The sequence below is a fragment of the Etheostoma cragini genome, chromosome 10, assembly GCF_013103735.1.
Source record: "Etheostoma cragini isolate CJK2018 chromosome 10, CSU_Ecrag_1.0, whole genome shotgun sequence".
Classification (NCBI taxonomy): domain Eukaryota; kingdom Metazoa; phylum Chordata; class Actinopteri; order Perciformes; family Percidae; genus Etheostoma; species Etheostoma cragini.
The window spans coordinates 4,219,576-4,243,321 of NC_048416.1; the positions used below are offsets into that span (position 1 = coordinate 4,219,576).

The 23,746-nt window shown below is 40.4% G+C and overlaps 2 protein-coding genes across 2 annotated transcripts in view; both read right to left on the reverse strand.

The window, feature by feature from the left end:
• Positions 1–16,910, reverse strand: part of snx25 (sorting nexin 25) — a 23,902-nt gene extending 6,992 nt beyond the window's left edge. The window contains exons 1-13 of the mRNA XM_034883048.1: positions 16,680–16,910; positions 15,676–16,400; positions 14,703–14,787; positions 10,808–11,024; positions 8,978–9,150; positions 6,565–6,751; positions 5,981–6,051; positions 4,779–4,969; positions 4,423–4,554; positions 3,957–4,106; positions 3,668–3,793; positions 3,391–3,555; positions 2,232–2,363 (exon numbers count right to left, since the gene is read on the reverse strand). Coding sequence (XP_034738939.1) covers positions 2,232–2,363; positions 3,391–3,555; positions 3,668–3,793; positions 3,957–4,106; positions 4,423–4,554; positions 4,779–4,969; positions 5,981–6,051; positions 6,565–6,751; positions 8,978–9,150; positions 10,808–11,024; positions 14,703–14,787; positions 15,676–16,032 — 1,986 coding nt within the window. The 5' untranslated portion in view covers positions 16,033–16,400; positions 16,680–16,910. The remainder of the gene's footprint in view (positions 1–2,231; positions 2,364–3,390; positions 3,556–3,667; positions 3,794–3,956; positions 4,107–4,422; positions 4,555–4,778; positions 4,970–5,980; positions 6,052–6,564; positions 6,752–8,977; positions 9,151–10,807; positions 11,025–14,702; positions 14,788–15,675; positions 16,401–16,679) is intronic.
• Positions 16,911–17,614: 704 nt separating this feature from the next.
• Positions 17,615–23,490, reverse strand: fgl1 (fibrinogen-like 1). The gene is made up of 8 exons (XM_034883076.1): positions 23,384–23,490; positions 23,213–23,284; positions 21,480–21,648; positions 21,064–21,223; positions 20,897–20,985; positions 19,707–19,795; positions 18,574–18,761; positions 17,615–18,489 (listed from the first exon to the last, which is right to left on the reverse strand). The coding sequence occupies exons 1-8, from the start codon at positions 23,450–23,452 to the stop codon at positions 18,291–18,293; spliced, it is 1,035 nt and encodes a 344-aa protein (XP_034738967.1). The 5' UTR covers positions 23,453–23,490; the 3' UTR covers positions 17,615–18,290.
• Between the last annotated feature and the right edge of the window lie 256 nt (positions 23,491–23,746).

Here is a 23,746-nt window from a genome sequence, read left to right on the forward strand (position 1 = left end):
GCAGTTCTGAAGGCAAAAGGGGGTCCAACCCGTTACTAGCATGGGGTACCTAATAAAGTGGCCGGTGAGTGTAGTTTCACACACAAAAGTGTCAATGACTAAACAACTAACACCTAACTAGCACCTGGGTTTTGAGTTTCCTACGCCACGTTTTGCAATTTGGGGTAACTGGGGTAATGTTTGTATGTTGGTCTTACATTTTGGTGTTCATGCAATGTACTGTAATGGATGATTTTATCCATTCCTTCAGTGGAGTTATGAGATCAGTGTATGAAGGAACATTTGGGGCACCCAGATAGCTCAGTTGGTAGAGCGGGTGCCCATGTATAGAGGTTTACTCCTCGACGCAGCCGGCCCGGGTTTGAATCCGGCCTGCGGCCCTTTGCTGCATGTCACTCTCCCTCTCTTTCCCCTTTCACAACTTCAGCTGTCCTATCCATTAAAGGCCTAAAATGCCCAAAAAAATAATCTTAAAAAAAAAAAAAAAATGAAGGAACATTTGTTAAAAGATTTGCTGAAAACATGGATATTAAGGTGACTGATAAATGGTTTTGCAGAGTGCACAGGTAAACTTTTGTGTCACATGGGCAGTTTGGGTCTAGTAATTGGGAGATAAAGGATTTAGTAGGACTTGTAACTACTGCCAGTGTTACGGCTCTCTGTCCTCACAGCCAGCCGAGTGTGTTTTTGGCTTGGGGTTGTCTTTTGGGTTCCGTTTTGCTACCCGCACACTCACCTACACCAATGATTGGACTACACTACTGATTCTACTGGATACATGTTTTATCCTATTTTGAAGTATTATTTAGATTGGATTAAATAAAAACATTTTTTTATGCAGTTTATTCCATATACAAGAATATATGTCTGTCGCTATAGTAATTCTGGTGGACTGGAGCAGTGTTGTAGTGTAACAAAGTAGAAACTGTACTTAAGTAGAATTTTCACCTATCTGTAGTTTACTTCCTTATTTATATTTCTGGAAAACAGAAATTCTTAATGGGGGCAACCGAAACTACACACTATGCTTTAAATACATTTAATATGATAAAATTACTTTTGATGCTTAAGTACAGTTAATATCAGAGACTTTTACTCAAGTAATGCTCTAACAAAGTGAGTTTTACTCCTACTAAAGTCATTTCCATTTTATTTTGGTACAGAATTAAGCGAAATCACTGCAGTCTGCAACGATTAACCAAACTAGTGTAAGTGAACAGGGCAATTGACCATCTTGCATTTACCGTTACAGAAGTGCTAATTATGCAACTGACAGGCTCAGATTAATATTATAAGTGTTAAACAACATTATGGACAGGATTTCTAAGGAGGTTGACCTTTCTGTTAAAGAGTAAAATCCTTTCTAAAAAATAATAACATCCGCGAAATTGTGTTTGCTAAAGTCACAAGACTCTATGTAAATAAACAGTAATTTTATCTTCGTAAAATACACTAAATTCAAAGTTGATAAAAATAAAATAAAACTGAAAAGCTGTTGTGGGTCCTCTTTCCACTTTTCCAACCATCACAACTCTAGTTTTGGTTGAAATAAACACATAGTCTACCGATTTACATATATACAAATATGTTGGCACTATACACAAAAAACATCGCTTTTTTAAATGGAGTCTGGTGGATTTAGCGCTTGCAACTTCAAAGCTGTTTCTGGTTAAATAGAAAGGCCTCAAAGTAGTTTTAAAGGACTATATGTGAAGGGATCCCTTCCAAAGTTTTTAAGCCTGTCAGTGGCAAAAGGAGCATTTTTGTGAAGGTAAATACAAGCTGAACAATTGCCCTATTAACTTACATTATAGCTTGTTTCGCCGCTGCCAACTGCATTCCCATCAATAACTTAGACACAAAAACATAGGAAAATAGAGTTGAAAAGGGTTGGAAAAAATGGTAGTTAACCTTTAAGTTTTGCTTTCAAGTACTTTATACAAGACTGGACCAGATGCACACTATGCTTGGCTGTCAATAAGGTCAAATGCATCCCTGTACAGCTCTGTAAATGATTTGGGTGACTGCATCTTAAATGTTTTAATGCTTTTCCACTCAAATCCCGTGTATATTCTGCTTCTCCAAAAAGCATGTTGATGCAAAGGCCATCTGAGCACTTCAGTGCTTTAGGTCCTCCACAGCCAGTTAGTCATGAATAGCTTGTTTCTTCAGCAGTAGTACAATCAGCCATTTATTGTTTCTGATAAAAGGAAAAACAGAGAGAACAGTACCTCAGCAGTAGTGATAGTAGCCCTCCAGTGCCCCAAGTTTTCACACCACCAGTCAGTCCTGGTGATATGTTGCTGGAGTTCACTGTGCTCTTTCTCCATGGCTCCGATTTCTTCCTTTAGTTTACTTACAATCTAAAAACACACACAAGACACAGATGTTAATCATTTAGTTTTTTGTAATGTTTTTAAACCTGAATGTTTTTCAAAACATTTAAATTAAATTGTATTTATAGGATCAAATCATAACAAGAGTTATCTCAAGAGACTTTACTAATAGTGTGATCTAGACTTACTCTATTATTTACAAAGACCCAACAATTCCAGTAATTCTCCCAAGAGCAAGCATTTAGTGTGACAGCTTGGAGGAAAAACTTTATTTTAGGCAGAAACCTCGAGTGGTGAGGAAAACGTTTCAAGGAGAAACCTCGGACAGACCCAGGCTCTTGGTGGGCGGTGTCTGAAGGTGGCGGTTGGGGGTGTGGTGAACAGTGACAATTATAGTCCGAATAAAGGTAATGGAACTACGACTAGAAATGGTAGTAGTTCATGGCGTAGCAGGGCACTGTAAGGCGTAGAAGGGGGTCATTTGTAATGAATTTTGTGGATATTCCCTTCAAGTTAATCAGATTAAACTAGAGTTACCGCTTTGCAGTTGTATGCTTTCACAAATCCGTCAATTTGCTGTTTATATCCATGTCTGTCCAGACTCATTTAACCTATGTATGGTAAAGACTTTGAAGATCATTTTTAAAAAGGTATTAAGTGTGCTTTCATTTGGCAAAACAAGGATGCTTCACACACATCTTTAAACCCGGCAGCACAGAAGATCTGTACAATCATCACACAGTTTCAAGGTGGGCCCCCAAGATTAGTGTCACTAATTCAGTATCTTACTAAATCTCGCCCTTCAGTCATTACTTTAGCTTTTTATCCTATTAGACATGTGGGTGAAATGTTGTCACAATAAGCATAGGAATTCTTAATTTATGGCCTACATCTAAGTGGATGCATGTGCCAAATTTGAATAAATTCTCTACAGGGGTCCTGAGACAGATGGACATCCCAAAAACATAACGCCTCCGCCGAAGGCTGTCGCCAACAAGAAAAGAGCAGGAACACGTCATTGAACATTTTGTCACGTGTGCTTGTATTTTGTTACCTTTTTGTCTGGTTTGGGTGCATTCTGGATAGAGCCCAGGGCCTGCCGCTTGTACTCCAGTTTGTCGTAGAGTTGAAGGAGTTTCGTAGCAGCGTAGCTGGCTTGCTCATTGATTCCTTTACTGCCTTCATAGCCCACCTCCTCTCCTGCATCTAGACCCTGGCACTACAGAAAGCAGTATAAACAGTATATTTATTTATCAAAAGGTAGACACACAAAATATAAATTGGAGTATCTTAACAGATTAACATTTTTTATATCATTGTGGATGTCTAACCTCTTCCTCCTTTTCCTCAGTGCTACACTGGGATTGGCTATGCTGCTCGTCTCCTCTGATCAGCCTATCGTAGTGGTCAGAAACCAGGAAGGAGGGGTAGTAACGCTCTCTCATCTGCTCAGCCACCTGGAGGATGTATGAGAGCAACAGAAATGCTTTATTGTCATTGTAGAACATGTTTGACACTGTGGAACAAAATCATACCATTGTTAGTGTACATGTGAGGATCTTTAATAAGGACAGCTAATGCAATTGGTTACATTGAGTTAAATGTAAAAGCAGCCGATACCTGTTCTTGTAGTCTAACAAATACTTGAGTTCCTCTGTTCCCCACCAGACTCTGTTGGATCTCTTTGAGGAGAAACTTCTCCACGGGAATATCCCTGCTCTCCACAAAGAACTTTTGGTAGATTTCCCCTACAATTTGCGGCACTTCATTCTGTTACACACAAAGAAACAAAAAAAATTGGCATTTACTCATGTACATTTTCCACCTCGTTAATGCCACTACCGATGTCACAGTACAGAAATATTCACTATATAACAGGCTGTGCGGCATGTGGAAATGACAACTGCTGACACAATGTGTATTCTGATGTAGAGTAAAAACAGCGGCTATATTTTGGAACATCATGTGGATGCAACACCCAGGTCCAGTATTGGTATGGAACACAAAAGAAACACATCATAACTATCACTATCCCCTTAACACTATATACAATTAGCAGTGTTGGGCTAAACTCTCTGAAAATCACCTTGTTGGCAGTTTTCAGTGTTTCCACCAGTTCCCAGAAGCTAATCAGAGCTCTCTTATCAACTCTCTCCATGTAAATTCTGAAGTGCTCTCTGTAACCTGGATTACACAAGATGTCATCAAACTGGAGAATCTGGATGTGGAGAGAGAAAATGACAAAACATAAGCCAAGTGGAGCAAGCACAAACTCTCCAGCAAAGTCATGTAAATGTCATGCTCTTCACATAAATATTATCATTTAAAACTTTCAATACACAACATAATGTTCTAAAACTAAAACGTTCTCAATTTTTCAGCAACTTCTTTTTAATCAAGACCACAGCAGCTGTTTCACAGTCCACCTTTTAAGAGTCTTACCTTCTGACTTTGAGGCTCATCACTGTCATCAGCCCCTCCTTCCTCAGTGCTCTCATAGTTTGGTCCACCGAGTAGGCGGATCCGTTTCTCACATTGTTTCTTAGCAACAGTCAGCTGATTGATATATCTTTTCATATCTCTGGCCCTCAGCAGGTCGGCCTTCATGGCTGCTGACTCTTTACCTTTTCGCTCTAAGAGAGAGTGACAGCAGTGGTTGAAAGAAAAGTGTGAGCCAGCTTTGGTCACACAATAGCGCAATAACTTGGTGTCGAACCACTGAACCATCAAGATAAAGTTTCTAGACAATGAGTTACAAATAGGTTCTACTGAGCAAGCATAGTGGTTAGTGAAAGCAAAGTTGTGTACATGTTGTTTGATTTTTATGTATCTATGTATGTATTTAGCCCAGTAACGCAGCCTAAAAGGTAACGTCTGACCTAGTCTGGATCAACGACTTTACATTTCTATGATGATTGCATCAACATCCTGCTGATGTCCTTCACCTTCCGATCTCTGTGTGTTGCCGTTCTCAAACTCTGTTCGCACCAGACTTCGAGCTACCGAGCTACACACTAAAAAGTGCAGGTTTTAAAGAAAATTTGGATCATGCAACAAGGAGGGCCTGATTGGTTCCTTCCGGGAATATTAGAAAGATGTACAAAGAATATGTTTACGGCATTAACTTCTAACTGGGACAGATTGGTGGGGATTTTTTTTTTTTTTTTTTTTTTCAAGCAAAGTTTTTTAAAAATTAAATTGTGAACAGGGTGAATCAAGATTGCAATTTTATAAAGATAATTCGTTCAGGGCTAGTGCAGATGTGCATATTCCTGAAAACCATCCAGAGATTAGCGCCACCCAAGTCGATTGTTATTGATTTATTGAAATGCAAACAGCCCATTGTTTTTTTCTCCTTTACTAGAATGTATCTGTGGAAGACATCACTTCGCAATGCTGTGGAGATAGGTCGACCCGACCATCCAGCTCTCTACATGAGACCTTCAGAGCCGTTTCAGAAACAAGAAAAGTGGAAAATTGCACCTGTAACTGTGGACACTATGATGAATACTGCCCTACATGGTAAATTTACAGCAGATCAGTGAGTTGTTATGATGCAGGGAAGTTGTTTTGTCACAATTTTTCTTTTTTGCAATCATTTTTTTGGCATAACTGTCATTTGATGAGGTATTGTGCTTCAGTACCTTTCTGCTTCTTGAGCTGAGGGAGGCTGCTGATGGTGGTGGCATGAATAATTTCTACCACTATCTGATACCTACAAAGACAGATAGAGATGTACAATTTCATCAATCATGAACATGAAAATGTGCTGTCTTAGGATAAATAAACTCAATACTACTGAAGTAAACAAGATACATTTACAGTATGATGTGGTACAAGAGTAAACTCTGACATGCACGGGAACTCTCAAACATGCACAACTTATAGTACAGAACCTAAAAAGGGAAGTAACCGAGGCTATATTTACAGAGTTGATCAATTATATCCACAACAAATCCGTATTGAGACATTGCTTTTCAAACTAATAAGAGAGCATAGCAGTATCATGTCTCCCCCGCATTTTGATCTAATATATTGCCACAGAGACACTGTCTGTTCCCATAGTAACCCAACACCAGCAGATGGACTGCGTTACCGCCGTCTGGTTGTCATGTTTCTGTATATTTGTGTATATATACACACAGTGTGGTTCATTTAAGTACGGGACAGTCTCAGGTTAAAAAAGCATTGCAGGTGTATACGTTTGTGTGTGCCGTTAGGGTCATGCCTGAGTTGTTTGAGGAAATTGACATCAGCCGAAGTTGATATCAGTTTGACGAAGTCTTCATAGGAGGCAGCGTAGGTGTAGGCTTTCTTCTGCTGCTCAGCCTGCTGCTCCCTCTGCTCCAGCTGAGACAACAGCATCCTGTTTATGGAGTCTGGATCGCTGAGCACTTCTACCAAAGGCTTCAACACTGGAGGAGGAAGAAAAAAAGAAGAAGAAGCTTTATTGTCACATACAGTTGTACAGTACAATGTAGTGAAAATTTAATCTCTGCATTTAACCCATCCTAAGTATTAGGAGCAGTGGACAGCCACATACAGCAATTGGGGAGCAACTTGGGGTTCAGTGTCTTGCTCAAAGGCAGTTTTACATGTTGTTGAAGGAGGCCTGGAGCACACAGACACATACCAACACATACACTTTATATAAATAGAGAATTCTGCTGAATGCCTAATTGAGTCTGAACTAATGAACACTTCAATAAGATGCTGTCAAGTTACAAGGTAGTCTATATCCGTTCCACTTCCGGGGTTGCTCTTTCTCCCAAAAACTGCCAGATTCCACTCTTTTCGGTGGTCCCATTATCTTTCGTTTTCTTTGTGTTGGAATTTTAAACTCTGGTGAAATCATGATGACTATGGTTAGCTGCTCCTCAGATCTCTGCAGGGTAACCTAGACAGCTAGCTAGACTATCCGTCCAATTTTTCTGTTGCACGACTAAAACAACTTTTGAACGTACACATGTTCCACCAAAACAAGTTCCTTCCTGAGGCTATTTTGCAGCGCACTGCCCAAGACAATTGCGGTTGGTTTAAAGAAAATCCAATAAACCAGAGAATGTTTTTCTCCTATCCCGGGATATTGTGTAGACCAACCAGACCCTCTTTTGCAGCGCTGTGGAGGAAGGTCTGGCAAAGCAAGACTAGCACACACCAGACTGGCACTGATGCCTAGCTCCAATACCAGCAGGCAGTAAACGACCTGGTCCAAACTGAACATTCACTGGAGCTCACTCTATCAAAGCTGGTGGAGCAAGTTGAGTCCTTCAAATCTCTGGGAACCTGCCTGTTCTTCACACCTCATCCCGACTCAGTGTACAAAAGAGTACAGCAGCACCTCCAGCTGCTAATGAAAATAAGGTCTTTTAAGTCTTAAGGTCCATCAGCATGGGCATTTTACCTCGAGTTTACTGCTCACTCATTGAATCCATTCTCACCTTCAACATTTCATCCTGGTACAACCTCCTCACCAAAAACGAAACAAAAACCTCTCCCACATAATAAATCACTGCAGTAAGATAATGGGTTCACCCCAAACCCCCCTGTCTGAACTGTACAGCCACTCTCTGAACAGGAAAGCCCTCTTACCCCCTCCACCACTCTGTGCAGTTATCATCAGGCAGATGGAAAAACTGGCCCAGAAAAAACATTTACAAGAAATCTTTCATTCCCTCTGCAATAACCACACTAAACAACATAAAGACACTGTACAGCTGTTCAATCAATCTATCTATCTATCTATAAAAGAAGTTTTTATAGCAAATGAGAGCATAAGAAATTGCCTCAGTTGTTGCAACAGAGAAATACTTTAAAGGGGTGATAGAATGCAAAAACGAGTTTACCTTCTCATAGTTGAATAACGACAGTTCAGTGGTTAAAAAAGATATACATAGAACCTCAAAATCCCATTGACACCTCTTTTCAATGCAAATTTCACAATTTGAAACTGCCTCTGAAAACAAGCAAATCCCAGCGATGCTAATAGTTGACGTCAACTCGGTGGCTTTACATTATTTGACTTTGGTCTGTACCTTTGTCACACCCCACAATTTACATAGCTACAGGCCACTGGTCTGAGGCCAGATGGTCTTCTGAATGTAGGTCAAGTAGCTGTCAGACAATTGTTTAGCTGCAAGCTTTGCACTTCCTGGGGAATTACAAAGAAGAAATTTTCGAAGGATATTGACAATGAACCACGGTTGTAAATGCCGATACTGTCCACATTTCATGAGTAAGCTCTGACAGCAGTACCGGGGCTCGTTTCCCACGAGTCACGTTTGCTTTCCCTGTACTTCTTTTCCTAAACCCAACCCCATTCTTCTTGTCCTTCTTTATAATTCAAATATTTTTATTATTATATATAGATTATATTATTGTAGATTATATAGATTATATTGTTTATTATAGTCTAAATATATCTATATAATATATATATAATATTGAGAATGTGCTGCCTGATCTCCGCCACCAGATGGCTAGCCTGGCTCCGCCCTCCTACATACTTCCACTCAATTTTCATTTCCCTTCAGTACACCATCTGGGTTTGTGGTATTTTCTTATGTTTTCTCCGGCCAAATTTTGACTGGTCCAAACAGCAAACAGAGGGAGTGTGTGGCAGACACAGACACACACACAACCTTTAGTAGTGATGACTTCTGTGAGGCAGCAGCGTAGTGTATGGGACTTGGCATCCTTTTGAGGCAGCAGACATAGCAGCAGTATTCTGGCTACACAGCGGAGGAAGGCCAGCTCAGAGTCAGGACTGACCAAACAGGGATGGAGAGGAAACGGTCGAGCGCACTCCTCTGGCCTGGATACACGCATGAAAGAGACACAGATAAAATTAAGATATAAACAGAAAGAGACAGAGTGTTATTCTGGCATAGTTAGATGTCAGATGTTATTACATGAGTCACATATTCATTGGCATAGCTAACACTGCCATTGTTATTACAACTTTGCTTCTAAAATCTGACTGAACAAGACACGCTGCTGCTACATTGTTCTCAAACTATTGAAGAGGAGGGAGGGCAGACATCTCTGTAGTGTGATCAAATCATAAGTCTCGACTGACTTGCCAGGATAATGAAACCAGATAGAGTGTGAATCATCACTCTGTCTGTGTACCTGACAGATTCTGTTTGGAGAAGATGGAAGCGAGTGTAGAGAATTTGAATGTTGTTTACATGGTACTGAAGTGCCATTATTTCACCCCATCTGCATTTACATTCAATTATGGTGCTAGGTATGAGCATTTGTGGGAAGTGAAATCCTTTGAACATTAACAAATGAAAGCTGACATATTTTCTGTTAAACAACAGTGAGTCAGCACACTAAGAAATGGAAGCTCAGAAGTGAAGAACACATTATTCCCCTGTGATGAACAGTAAAAGATGCAGTAAGCGATGCTGTGCAGAGATTGTTATTTGAACTCAACTGCCAAACAAATACAACCCTGGCTTGGGAATCTCCACCCCCCCAGATTCAGGGATGTGCATTGCTTTAGCAACCACTTCTGCTATTTTCTGACTGCCGTATTTTTTAGACTATAAGTCGCTCCAGAGTATAAATCGCATTAGTCAAAAAATGTGTCATGAAGTGGGGGGAAAAAAACATAAGTTGCACTGGACTATAAGTCATACTTATTTAGACATTTATTTCACAAAATCCAAGACCAAGAACAGACATTTAATCCGGAAAAAGGCAAGTTATTCAACTACACAGAAAAACAGGCTGAATACGGTTGGTGTCCAGTATGTAAACGTAACACAAGTTATTCAACAACACAATAGCACACAGAACAAGCTGAATAGGTGTCCAGTATGTTAATGTAACACATTAACAGTTAATTAGCTACATAATAGCATAAAGAACATACCTGGGAGGCTGAATAGCCTAAATAAACAAGACAAGCCAGTGTTATGTTTTCCCCTTGGTTCATGTCAGTCAGTATGAATGTTAAATTACAAATATTTTGATAAACAAGTCACACGTGACTATAAGTTGCAGGACCAGCCAAACTATGAAAACAAGTGCGACTTATAGTCCTGAAAATATGGTAAATGAAATATGGCAGAATCAGTGTTAGCTCACGTTAGGTTGTAGATAAGAAAATGGTTGCTACTGCTACTGTAAAGCCAACCAGTTGGGAGCAGCCATCACAAACATTAGCAAACGGACAAGCTTAAACTGACATATTGAAAAAGCAAACAGCAAAAGAGCAAAGCTAATGTTATAACGCACTTGTCCATAACAACAAGAGCCCTTATACATCTTCTTTTTTAAATCTGTATTTTTCAGTGTTTCACCTCTTTTGCTGTTTCTCAGCAATCTCTTGATAACTCCTGGCCCTGGCACATTCACATGCTGCTTCTGGTTTGTGTGTTTGTGTGTGTGTGTGTGTGTGTGTGTGTGTGTGTGTGTGTGTGTGTGTGTGTGTGTGTGTGTGTGTGTGTGTGTGTCTGTACCTTGCAGATGCAGCCTTGAGGTCTGTGAAGTGTGTGTGTAGGATTCGGATGGTGTCATAACACACCACATTGACGAGGTCAATGTCAGCAAGCCTGGATCGCAATTGGCCAATCATCTGCCACCAGTCCTCCGACAGCATGGAGTACAACTGGCCCTCATCATGACTTAGAGGGATGTACCAGGACAGTATGTAGTCTCTGTAGGCATAGTCAAACACTAGGGGAGCGAGGAGGGAGAGAAACAAATTGAACTATTATTTTTGCCAGAAGATAAATAATAAAGAGTCAGACAGCGGTTGACATTAGAATTTTAATACATTAGAAGAAAGAGATTTTTATACTTCTTAACTCTTTTAAGATGCAATCAGTAATAGTTTCTTTGCAAAGAATGATCATTTTGTGCAGTAACAAGTGTCGCTGATCTATGCCAGTCCTCTATTACGACGAAGTATCATCCATCCATCCATTTTCTATACACAAACCTATCCCTGCACACCCTTTACACGGCACCAGCCTACTGCAAGGCCACACACACACACAAACACACACATATCTCAACATATTGTAGTTTTCCACTTACATGTACAGTATGTTGTTAGTATTTTACTTATAAGCCATAACGAATAGCAGCTTCAACATATACACTGCGCAAGATGCAAATTCAACAGTGAAATTTCCATTCACATTAATGCTGTAATAACTGATTCCGATTTGCTTTGAAGTAAAGTATGGTACTTCTCCCTCTTTGAATCATAACTCAAGTAAAACTTCATAAAATATATGTTAATTAAAACAATCTTTTCTTGTTTGATCTGTTGTAATGGAAACATCTTTTAGCCTTTCAACTGTATCTACAGCAAGGGATCTTAACATTACAAGGATAACCGAAGGTATTGGACCTAGGGTTATAGCATGTCTTAGGAGTTTTAATGATCAGGGGCCTCATGTATTAGAGTGGAGAAGAAGAATTTATTTTTGGATGGCACAGTGTGGGCATTATTAATGCCAAAAAAGTGTGGAGTGACAACATGTTGCAGACGCAGTTAATGCAACAGCCTTAGAGGTTGGACCGTGGCCCAAGATAAAATGAAATGGTCCGATATTAAAGCTGAAGCAAAAAAACGCCTGGAGCTACACAGAGAAGTCAAGTTTGTTTTTTTATTTATCCCGACTCTTGCGTAGAGAGCGACATACGTCTTCTTTTGTGAGTACACCATGTTAATAAATGAGGCCCCTGATCGTAGAGATTTGCGGTCTGGGCATGTTAGTTTAAACAGAGATTAGTTCTTCTACTGGAGCCGAAAACACTTGTGTGCACAGAGATCGCTTTGGGCTCAAAACATCGCTTAAAAACCAAAACGTAGCAATGCAAATGTAGCCTAAGACCTGTTTACTTTGTATGAAGCCAATATACTATGTGGTAAACCTACCTTCTTTTCACAGATAAAATGTATCAAAATATTCGTGCCCTTTTAACATTTACCATACAAAATGTTCTACATTTGTCTGCATAGGTTTTATCCACCCTCCCATAGTCCTAATAAATGCAGGTTAGGTGAACTGGCAACTCTCTTGCCTGTAGGGGAGAAAGCATTTATCTGTCTGTATGAGTTAGTCCTGAGATAGACAGGAGCTCAGTCGGGTTCGTATCCTCGAGCCACCGTGTCCATGAAAAGGATCGGATCGATCGGACGGACGGACGGACCGACCGACCGACCGACAGACCGACAGACAGGGCCTTGCTAGTTGTTTAGGTGCATTTTACAGTATATCCTATCCATTTTAGTCCAAATTCTCTTAAATGTCACTGAAATATCACCTACCAAATTAGATCAATATCAAGGATAATTTTCTTCTTTTACATTGCAAACGAATCCCATAAATAGTAACTTGAACTTTCTTATGTGCTATTATTAACCACCATAAAAATACATGAATAATGATAAGACCCCTGGGAAGCTAAAGCCCTGAACGTGAGTGCTGGATTTAAATCCGAGAACTAAGCACTTCCACAAAACGTATACCGAAACAATGTTTATCAAAATTAATGACACAACAGGTCTTCCCTGTGAACCTTATAAGCTTGTGCCACACTACGCCCCAAAAAAACTTTTCAAAACACGCTCAGGACCATAAGCAAATACACACCCTTGGTGTAAATCCTGGAACCATCTGTCACTTGGCAGCCAGACTAATGTGTGTGTGTGTGTGTGTGTGTGTGTGTGTGTGTGTGTGTGTGTGTGTGTGTGTGTGTGTGTGTGTGTGTGTGTGTGTGTAAAATGGAGACCGATTTTTGGCAACCCAGAAGACATGTTGCCTAATGTGTTTTGTACATGTGTATTGTATATTTGAATCTGTATATTGTCACCTGTAATGTTTCGGGTTTTAGTATCTGAATTGTGTTAGGGTTAGCTGCCAGGCAGCAGGCAAAGCTGCTGGCTGAAGTGGCCGGTACGTCCCTAGTGGAAGAGATGTACTGCACATGTTTTTCAAATGTTCGATGTTTCAATGTCCATTTTAATGTCTGCAGTTACCGGTTATACAACCATGGTGTTTACTGTCTATGTAGTATGTCATTTGTAAACTGTATGTATGTATTTATTTTCTAGCCCTCCTTTCCTTTCCCTAAGTCGCTATGCCACTTGTCAGGCTGCCATTGTAAATAAGAACCTGTTTTTAACTTGCCTGGACTGGAACAAAATGATCTGTAACCTGTAGCGCTGACAAAAATGTCTCGCACATAAATAGTTTCAAAATGCATTTGCATTACATGGATATAAGATGTTCTCGGAGGTAAGTCACGTTTCAGGTGGGGGGTTGGCCTCCGCCAGGGCTGCACTTTGCCGCCAAACCTATTTAGGGACAGGATATCCAGGTGTTGTCGTGGTGGGGAGGGGTTGCAGTTCAGTGGGCTGGGGATCTCATCCCAGTTTTTGGCAGATGATGTGGTCCTGACGGCATCATCGGCCTGCAACCTTCAGCACTCACTGGATTGGTTCGCAGCCGAGTATGAAACGGCTGGGATGAGGATCAGCACCTCTTAATCTGAGGCCATGGTTCTTAGCAGGAAACCGATGGAGTGCCTTCTCCAGGTAGGGAATGAGTCCTTACCCCAAGTGAAGGAGTTTAAATACCTTGGGGTCTTGTTCACGTAATGAAGGGACAATGGCACAGGAGTTTGGTTGGGGAGTCTGTGTAGCGGGGACAGTATTACATTCACTTTATTGCACCGTTGTGACAAAAAGAGAGCTCAGCCAGAAGGCAAAGCTCTCAATCTACCTGTCAAATTTTGTTCCTACCCTCACCGCAGGTCATGAAGGCTGGGTCATGACCGAAAGAACGAGATCCAGGGTACAAGCGGCCAAAATGGGTTTCCTCAGGAGGGGGACTGGCGTCTCCCTTAGAGATAGGGTAAGAAGCTCAGTCATCCGGGATGAGCTTGGAGTAGAGCCGCTGCTATGTTGCGTCGAAAGGAGCCAGTTGAGGTGGTTTGGGCACCTGGTGCCCCCTGGGCCACCCTGATCTGGGAACGCCTTGGGATCCCCCAGTCAGAGCTAGCTAATGTGGCTTGGAAAAAGGTAGTTTGGGGTTCCCAGCTGGAGTTGCCTAACCTAAGGTTTTTTATTTTTTTTGTTATTATTATTAAACAGGAACACTGAACTGCAGGCTACACCACTGTTGCTACCACCAGAGGCTCTCCTCCCATGTCATGTTCATGCGTCAGCTTATTAGTATTAAACTAATTTGCCTCATTGCGGGTCTTTACACCGTTATGGAAATGCAGAAAACCGTCTGAAAGAAATTCAGAATAGCTTGAAAAGTAGACTCCTAGAACAAAATTTACCAGAAAATGTTTTGCTTTAAAAAAATCTCTTGGGTAAAGGTGATCCATTACCTTCCTTCAAAGCTTTGTCCACATTGTGTGACACCACCACCCTCCTGCTCTGGCTAGACTCCTGAACTGGCACCAAAAAACGGGCCTGAAAAACAAAAACAATCCCAAATCACATCTTTTCACTTCACAGATGGGCACAAAAGCATAAAAATCAGGAAATATTGGACAAGAGAAGGAGGAGAAGATTGAGAACTGTGCGTCTAATAAGCCTGAAAATCTAACAGACAAGACAGACCAACATTTTTCACAGCACATATAACATGTCAACCAGACAAATGCTTGTGACAATACTCCTCCACTGTCAACATCAATAAGTCATCAGTACACAGCAGCACACAAACACTGCTGAAAGGCAGCCACTTGGCTGTGGCTTTCTATTAAGGCAAGCCAGCAGTCGCTTGCAAGTAGACAACCACTTTCCTTGCTAAATAAATCCACACAATATACAGTATGTGTGTGCATGTTTGTGTGTGTGTGTGTGTGTGTGTGTGTGTGTGTGTGTGTGTGTGTGTGTGTGTGTGTGTGTGTGTGTGTGTGTGTTCAGGTGTGTCTAAATCCAGCAGCAATGCATAACTCCACCTCATCTATTATAGAACAACAGAGTTAGGATCTGGGGGCAAGGAGAGAAGATGAGAGAGAGAAGAAAGCTAGGGAGGGCAGATGAAGCAGTCGAGGGGAGCAAAAGAGGAGCGTTAGGAAAGATTAATGAAACATATCAAACTCAGAAATTTCTGTTCAACATTTTTGACATGTGCTCCAGTCTGTTGGAGTAAAGGTTAGATGTGACAGAAGTGCCCTTAGATACCAACAGAATATGGCAGCTGTTGTCTCTATCAATGGATTCCAGCAGTTGGTTATATATCATAGTGTAACGCTAATGTATTATCATAGAAGCCTGGTAGACAGTGTGTGCGTTGGTGATGCACTATATATGTGATTAATGTGTTAAAACTAGGAGATACCAGTTTCTTACCATAAGCTTGTTGAAGAATTCCAGCCGTGCAGCTGACTGCCTTCTGTTTCTGTCAAAGCAGCTGACTTTGAGAGGACTCTTCCTGACCAACAGAACAAAACTCCCCGCCAGGAAACAAAGTAGGGCAAATGAAACATAAATGAACAACTTCAAAAAGAAAGAGGTGAGAGTCAAGCCTCCCCAGGCCAGCTGAAATACTACTGCTGCCACCACGCCCAGGCAGAAAGCCGGGACGAACTGGAAAGAGGAGCCGATAGAAGAGGTGGAGGTGGCAGACATGGGCCCCTCTTCTTCTCCTCCTCCGGCACTGCTACTCCCTCCGGCCAGTGGTGTAGTGGTAGTTGAGGGGGTGGGCATACTGCGACCCCACCATCCATATATGAGTCACTACTAGTTAGGCTGAAAACTTGGTCCGCTAGTCTATATGCCAAGTCAGAGAGGTACGTATACTGTGTACACTCGTGTATACCCTCGACTACAACACTGTTTCCAAGACAAGGCATCCCCGCTCTGACATTTCCTCTCCGACCCACACCGCTATGTTTCCCCCGCTCCTAGCATCGGCCAGCCCAGCGGTGACAGGCACAGAGCCCCGTCGGGTTAGTCATCCACAACGAGATACTCCAGACAACCAGGTTTGCCTTAGGACACAGGTCAAGTCGCCCAGGAAGCAGATGGAGAGAGACCCGTGGTGATAGGATAGAATTAGCAACATCCACCGTCACCTTGGAGACAAATCGGTAAGGGTAGTTCAGTGACTGTTGCTAACCAACTGGGCTAGGAGGAAGCTCAACAAAGAAGCCAACGCTGCTACCTGGTTTAATGTTTAAAAAATTACATAAAAAACGAAGTAAGTAATTCTAAACTGCTGTATGGTTTGACTAGTGATGTTAACGCTAAGTAAACTGCAATACCGACAGATAAATTAGCTAGACAGCTAGTAACTAGCTTGCTAAGTAACGTTAGCTAAACAATTAAACATCAGCTAATGTTAGCTTACTTACCTATCGTTAAAAAAGGTGTGCGATAACAGCACTGCCTTCTCGCTTTCCTCTCAGTAAAGTAATGTATCTGAGGCTTCGCAATGGCGAATTAAAAGTTTTATAAACGCAACGACAAAATACGTCAGGTCCAAAATCCCCAACAGATAAAAACAGGCAACTGTTATTTTCCTCGAGCTTCAGCTGACTGACGATCTCTCTGGACGTGGAAGGGTGTCAGCCAATCAGCGCTTGTGTTTACCACGTATGGTGCGCCTGTTTTAAGAATCAAGACAGCCCGTAGTAGACGAGGGTTTTGATTGAACGTTGCTTTGGATGCACCGGGAAAAATACCGACCAACTGGGCAGCTACGAACAATAATCAAGCGTACTACGAAATAAAGGATAATACCTTGTTTCTCTAACGATTGATTTTTCTTTCAGAGATGGACATAACATTATAAAATAATCTGTTTTCTCGTTTTGTGGTACAAAAGATATCATACAGTGTAAATACACAATATTGTTTTCACAGTAATGACAAAATTGATTTCAGCCATATTCACCTTTTTACACATGCTTCATTACTCTGGACATCTACTGAATATTATTTCCGGTTTTCCTTATCTCTGTTTTGTAAAACATAATAATTAAAGTGGATAACATCTGCAAAATATCTTTTCACAGACTAATTGACGCAAATGATCCATGTTCCATCAAAAACAAATTGTGTATGATATACTGAGGCTAAATTTAGTTGATTTGTATTCTTCTAATCCTAAATGATTGAGGTTTATATCTAGATCCTATCTGAGCTTTTCAGAAATGGCAACACATTATCAGTAGGCTAATACATGAAGTGTGCAAATGGTTATGGTTAAAGTATAGTTATCCTTAACTGTAGTGTTTACAGTTGGTCAGGTCTTAAGGAGCTCATGTAATGCAGGAATATGAAAACATTTCAATGAACAAGTAGTATTTTCTTGTTTTATTTGGAGAATTATGGTTATAATGCAAATGCCAAAATATATATATAGCTGGTTCAGAAGTAGAGTTGTAAATGACGTAAGTGTGAGATTAAGTACAGCGTAAAACTAATCCTTTATATATGTGATGTTCTTTTAACCGTACGTCACTTTTGTTTTCATTTATGCATGTCATTCCTTCATTTTTTGTAATACACAGGTAACTTCTGCTAACCTTCGTAAGATTTGGGCAAACATTCATTTCTGAGCTCTGCAATCTCATATATTATTGCATAAAAAGAACCCTTTCAGTTCTTGTTTGCCATTTTCAATGGCATGATTAAGGGCTCCTTTTGTAACCTTTGGTGTAATCTTTCAGCCTTCTTATTTCCCTTTTCTTCACCAAAATAGACATCTGTGTGTGCTTGCTACTTCCCCTTGCGACATCCAAGTCTCTAAAAAAAAATTCAAAAGGTTTCTCCTACAATTATGTTGTGAAGTCTTTAAATATGTTGCTGTATTGTTAAAGTGTGTGAACAAGAATACATCCAATTTGAGAGGATTGTAAAATTGAAATATAATTTCACACCAATTACTATACACTAATGAAGCCATTTTTTTTGCCCAAAATAGTGAAGCCAAGGAGAATTGATGTCTCTTCATGTCCGATCTAGGAAGGTAGTCTGTGCTGAACAGCATTGGGGTCGTCGATGGGATCCATTTTGAAGTTAATGGGTCGCAGCTTCATGATGCTTGTTTTCAGGGAGTACCACCAGCCTTTCCAAGTGTACCAAACTACACCATCATCTGTCAATGCACTGTAGTGCCCATTGGGGTAGTACACGCCATTGAGATGAGCCGAGTGACACCTGGAGAATGAAAATCAAGTTTTTTTTTTACTGTAATCAAGCGTCTTGCTGCATTTGTATGCAAATATCACAGAGAACTCCTACTTGTTGAACCACCAGCCTCCTTTGTCTTCCAGTGCGCAGTTTCCTTTGTAGTTATCGTTGTCCTGGTCGTAGGTGCTGAATTTCATGTCCTGGTGACTGGCCCAGTCTGACACACCAACCTGATCCATCCCAGACAGAGCATCTCCAGCTGTACCTACATAGGGTCCAAAGGTTAGTTGGTAGTGGTCCTGCAGAGAGAAAGATGAGGAGAGCTGGTCAACTTGCTTAAAAAAATAATAAAAATGAAACAATAGTTGACATTTTGGAGTGTGGTGGAAGTAGTATTTGGATTCTTTACTTAAGTAAAAGTACTAATACCACACTGGAGAATATATATATAAAAATATCTCCAGGAAAATGTACTTTCAAGCTATAGTGCAGTGTCTGTCTCCCCCAGGGTGTTATTTCAGTTAGATTAATAGCTGGTTTGATTAGCATTGAGAGATGATCTTATGGAAAGTTTCCCATGTCTATCTCTATATATGGAGAAGGGTATGTGATGATGTGGGGGGGTGGGGGGGTGCTATATCAGGATGCATAGTATCCTGGATCCATGAAATAACTGGCCTTAAAAAATAAAGATCTGCCTACTTCTATGGGAATTTAACATAGGAGTGTGTAACCTCATGCCCCCTGTATTTTAAGGAAGAACATTATTACATTATTCATTCACAAAGGAAATCTGAAGCTCTATGAAGTCACTGGTGCCGCCAGGTGTGACTATTAGCCCACAACTTTGGTTTTTGCAGTGATAAGGGGGGAAAGTTATAATTTATAAATTACTGATCTTTTAAAAAGGGCTGTGTGCAAATTTTAACTTTGGACAGAGCCAGACTAGCTGCTTTCCCCTCTTTCCAGTCTTTATGCTAAGCTAAGCTAACCAGATTCTGGCTGTAGGTTCATATTTAGAGTACATACATTACTACGATTACTCTTCTCATCTAGCTCCAAAGAAAGCTAATAATTTCCTAAAATGGTGATAATTAATTTAAGCCTGTATACATAAGAGAGAAAGAGAAAGCAAGATGGTTACTTTTCTCAACATTTATAAATATTTGTATATTTTAACCCCAAAAAATTCAGACTAAAATCAACCCTTTCTCAACATTTTAGCGGTCAGTCAGCATCAACACCTTTTCATTGGCCACTTTGAAGTTCTTGTACTCGGCATAGCGCTGATAACCATCAAAGTCTTCCAGGTTAATCCTCAGAGAATAATTCCCTATAAAAGACAAACAATAGAAGTTTTGCAAAAATACAAAATGACTCTTATCTCACAAGAAGTATGATTGTTTTTTGGCAGGTTTTGCAATAACACTGCTGAACATGTTAGCAAACAGTTGACTATTTACACATCCAATAGACATGGAGCAACATAAAACCAATTGCCAATTACACTTGAATGTCTATTGCTCTGCCTTTTCTGTTTTTGTTGTACAGTATTTTGTTTTTGTAATGTATGTATACCCTGTACGGCGTCCTTGAGTGCAGAAGAAGGAGCCTTTAAATAAAATGTATTATTATTATTATTATTATTATTATTAGCATCCATTACAAGCTGTGTCTCTGTCCAATGTTTAGTCTTCTCCTAGCTCTGTTTTTGGTCTCCACCAACTCATGAGGGAAATATCTGGCTCTTATCACGATCAAGTGGGCCAATCTCAAACTGCATTCCGGAAACTTATATTAATAAGTACAAAAATCAGGGATGCCTTGGTAGCTCAACTTGTAGAGCGCGCACCCGATGTGCCAAGGCTCGGTCCTTACCACAGCAACCTAGATTTGGGTCCGACCTGTGGCCGTTTGCTGCATGTCTCCCCTCCTCTCTCTCTCTCTCCCCTCTTTCCTGTCTACAACTGTCCTCATGACCAGTGGTATAACTGTGAGGTATGGCTTCGCAGAGCATAGTGCAGTGCAGGTATACTTGTCGTACTTCTAGCTAGCTCATGATCACATTATTTGCGCTTTGGAAGGTCAGCAGCAACAAGTTCAAAGCTCATCATTTAAATTCTGATTTTGTGTCACAATGTTGAAGAGACACTATGTGGCTTGTGAAAAATGGGTCTAATATTTATTTTGATGACTATGAGGCAAAAAAATTGGTCATATTCTGTGTTCACGTTCACTTAATTGGAATCAATTGGAATCACCACCTCACTTAAACCATCTCTGGAGTGACACATAACAGGGAAGTTGTAGGTTTGAAAACCAAAACAATGAGCTCAAAGATGCTAAAACTCTCCATAGAGCTCTGGGGGACTATGGATTAGTGCAGCTTTAAATTACAACATTTTGAAAATGTTTTTGTAAAAGTGCGGTTGACCTTGTGTAGTGATGTAATGCAGGTTGTCATTGCCGAGCCAAAACTCTGCATCCATGTCTCCAAATCCATCCTTATACTCTGCCCACGACCTGATAGATAGATATATTTTTTTCATGTGATTTAATTATTGTACACAAATAGCTATCAGACGTCACAGACAGACACACCTGTTAAACCTCTCTGTTCCATTGATCCGTCTCTGAATGACAATCCAGCCGCCTCCATCACTCATATCACAGTATACTCTGACTGGATGAGGGCTGGCCTGGGGTTTGATGGTGTAGAAACCACTAGATTTGGAGCCGGAACTGAAGATCTGGGAACAGTCTGACACACACACACACACAAAAGGGTGTAACTTTGGTTTGAGAAGTGGGGGGCACACCAAACAAGGGGTCTGTTTTTTTTATTTCCCCCTTTTCCTCTATTTCTACATACATCTATTGGGACTATGACAAAACAATATCCAGGAAATAATTAAGCTGACCATAATGGACCATCTGGTTCCTGTTTCTACAATGTGAGAGCTGGAACTCATAATGGTTTAAGCTTTGGTTCCCTGTCCTGAGGCCGTGGCCCTGACCTGTGTACTGGGTGTCCTGGCTCTGAACGGGTCTGGCTGTGTCCGTGTTGCCCGGTTGGTATAGCAAGTGTAGTCTGTGTAGGAGGAGTTCTTGTTTCTGAAGCTGGCCCTGGAGAAGCCTCTCCTTTTCCTGCAGACGAGCCACCTCCTCACTGCAACTGTTGGACGCCTACACACACACACGCACACTTGAATTCACATTGTGATGATCTTCACTTATAAATATTTTAACTCTGAGCTCAAATACACACTTGAATCGTTGCAGTGTCTGAAACTGTGGTTACAACACAAAAGGTTTATTCCATGCTGCATGTCTGATTTTACATAGAATTGCTTGGATTATCCCAATAAATTATGATATATAGCCTATTATGGTATAAATATCAGTCGTAGACTGTAGAGATAAAGTGATATCATGTAGCCTTATAATACTGATAACAACAATTAAAAGTAAGGGTACTCATGTGGACAAAAATAAGAAGTCCCGGTGCACTTTACAGGTGAGTACTGGCCCATTTTGGCACTGTATATAGTGAAATATGCAAAAATGATTGTTTGCGGAAAACTACAGTTTTTATTTATTTTAATTTACTATATATTTGATTCCATTAAATAATAATTATTTGATTGGTAAATGCTGTTGCTTTTTCCAAGGAAACATGTTAAAAATGGAAAGTTTTTTCAAAAGTTGGATATACAGCATGTTGGATCATTATTGTAAGCTGCCAATCTGCAACATATTATTAAAACAGATGCACTATCACCCCCTTTACACCTGGCATTAACATGTGTTTTGTATCCAGGTTCTATCTAGATATGATTTAACTTGGTTATTCCCTAATGGTTCTCCACTCTCCACATTAAAATCTGATCACCCAAAAACGCATTTCAATGCCAGGTGTTAGATTACTACTCATCCAAGCCTAAATTTCAACTTCATAACATTAAAATTAACCCTAGGAAACCCAAGCACTAATCTAAACTAACTTCCAAAGAGCATTTTGACATGTGAAGGTAAAGCCGACATAAAGACTGGAACAGATTTATAACCTTTTTTCCAACTTCTAGTTTTTCCCAGTTTCAAAAGACGTCCCCAAAAGGAAATTGTCAACTTCTCTTTGTTCCCATCACTATAATTTTATAGCCGCAAAATGGGATTGTCAATCAGACAAACTGACCAACACATATATAATAAAAGATCAATTCTTGGCATCTGTTTATCGATACAGTATTGCCACTAAAAATATCGCAATACTATGATGTAGCGATATTTTCCCCACCCCTAATTTATAGGCCATCTTATATAGATCTCTAGATTGTCTATGATACATAATTCATGCAGACAATGACAATGATAATTGCCTAACATGCGCTTGCTTGTCCATCACCTTCTGCTCTCTGTTTGTCTCAAAGTCCTTTTGCTTATGGAAACAACCACAATCTCCAAATTAGCAAGCTACAGAAAAACTATTTTTCATGCAACATGGCATGCATGATTGCAAAGATTTACATTTTTACGGGATTTACTCTCAAACTTTACTGGGACAGCCCTACATTAAGTTATAGCCATAGATAAGGAATGATAACACATTTCCAAATATAACAATATATGATAAGAAGCCATAAGCACACACACAAAATAAAGCCAAGGAAAGATCTGTGGCTTAGATTTAAAATATTTCTGAAGTGTAACGCAACAAAGTACCCTGACTGATTGTTGGCAGAGTACTTACACAGAGAAAGTGAGAGCAAGCTGCGATGAGCATCAGTCCTGTAAGCAGCAGCAGCGAGCAGCCCATTCTCCTCTAGTTTCAGTAGCACAAAATATCAATAAGTTGAGAAACAAGAAGACTTCTAATCCTCAGAGAGAGTGTTCTAGATTTTCTAAACTGTTCTCCACACACCTGCACCCGAACAAAGCTGTGTATGAGGAGAAGGAAAAACTGACGAGATGCCTGATTCTCTACAGTCATAAACTACACAAAGTATGCAGGGAGTGTCTAGAACACATGCACACTTGCCAAAAGTAGACACAAATCTGTTTTTCTCTCTTATGTAATAGAATGTGAAGGAATAGAGGTGTGGTATTGTTATATCAACTGGTGTTGTGGGGGGGAAAACTGCAACCATATTCCTCTACAAACGTGAGCATTTGATCAGAGGAAACAAGACCAAAAATCTGCTCAGCTGTTGTTCAACATCCACAAATCTCTCTACATGTTGTGTAATCATGCCATCTGTCCTCTCTTTTTCTCACTCCCTTCTCT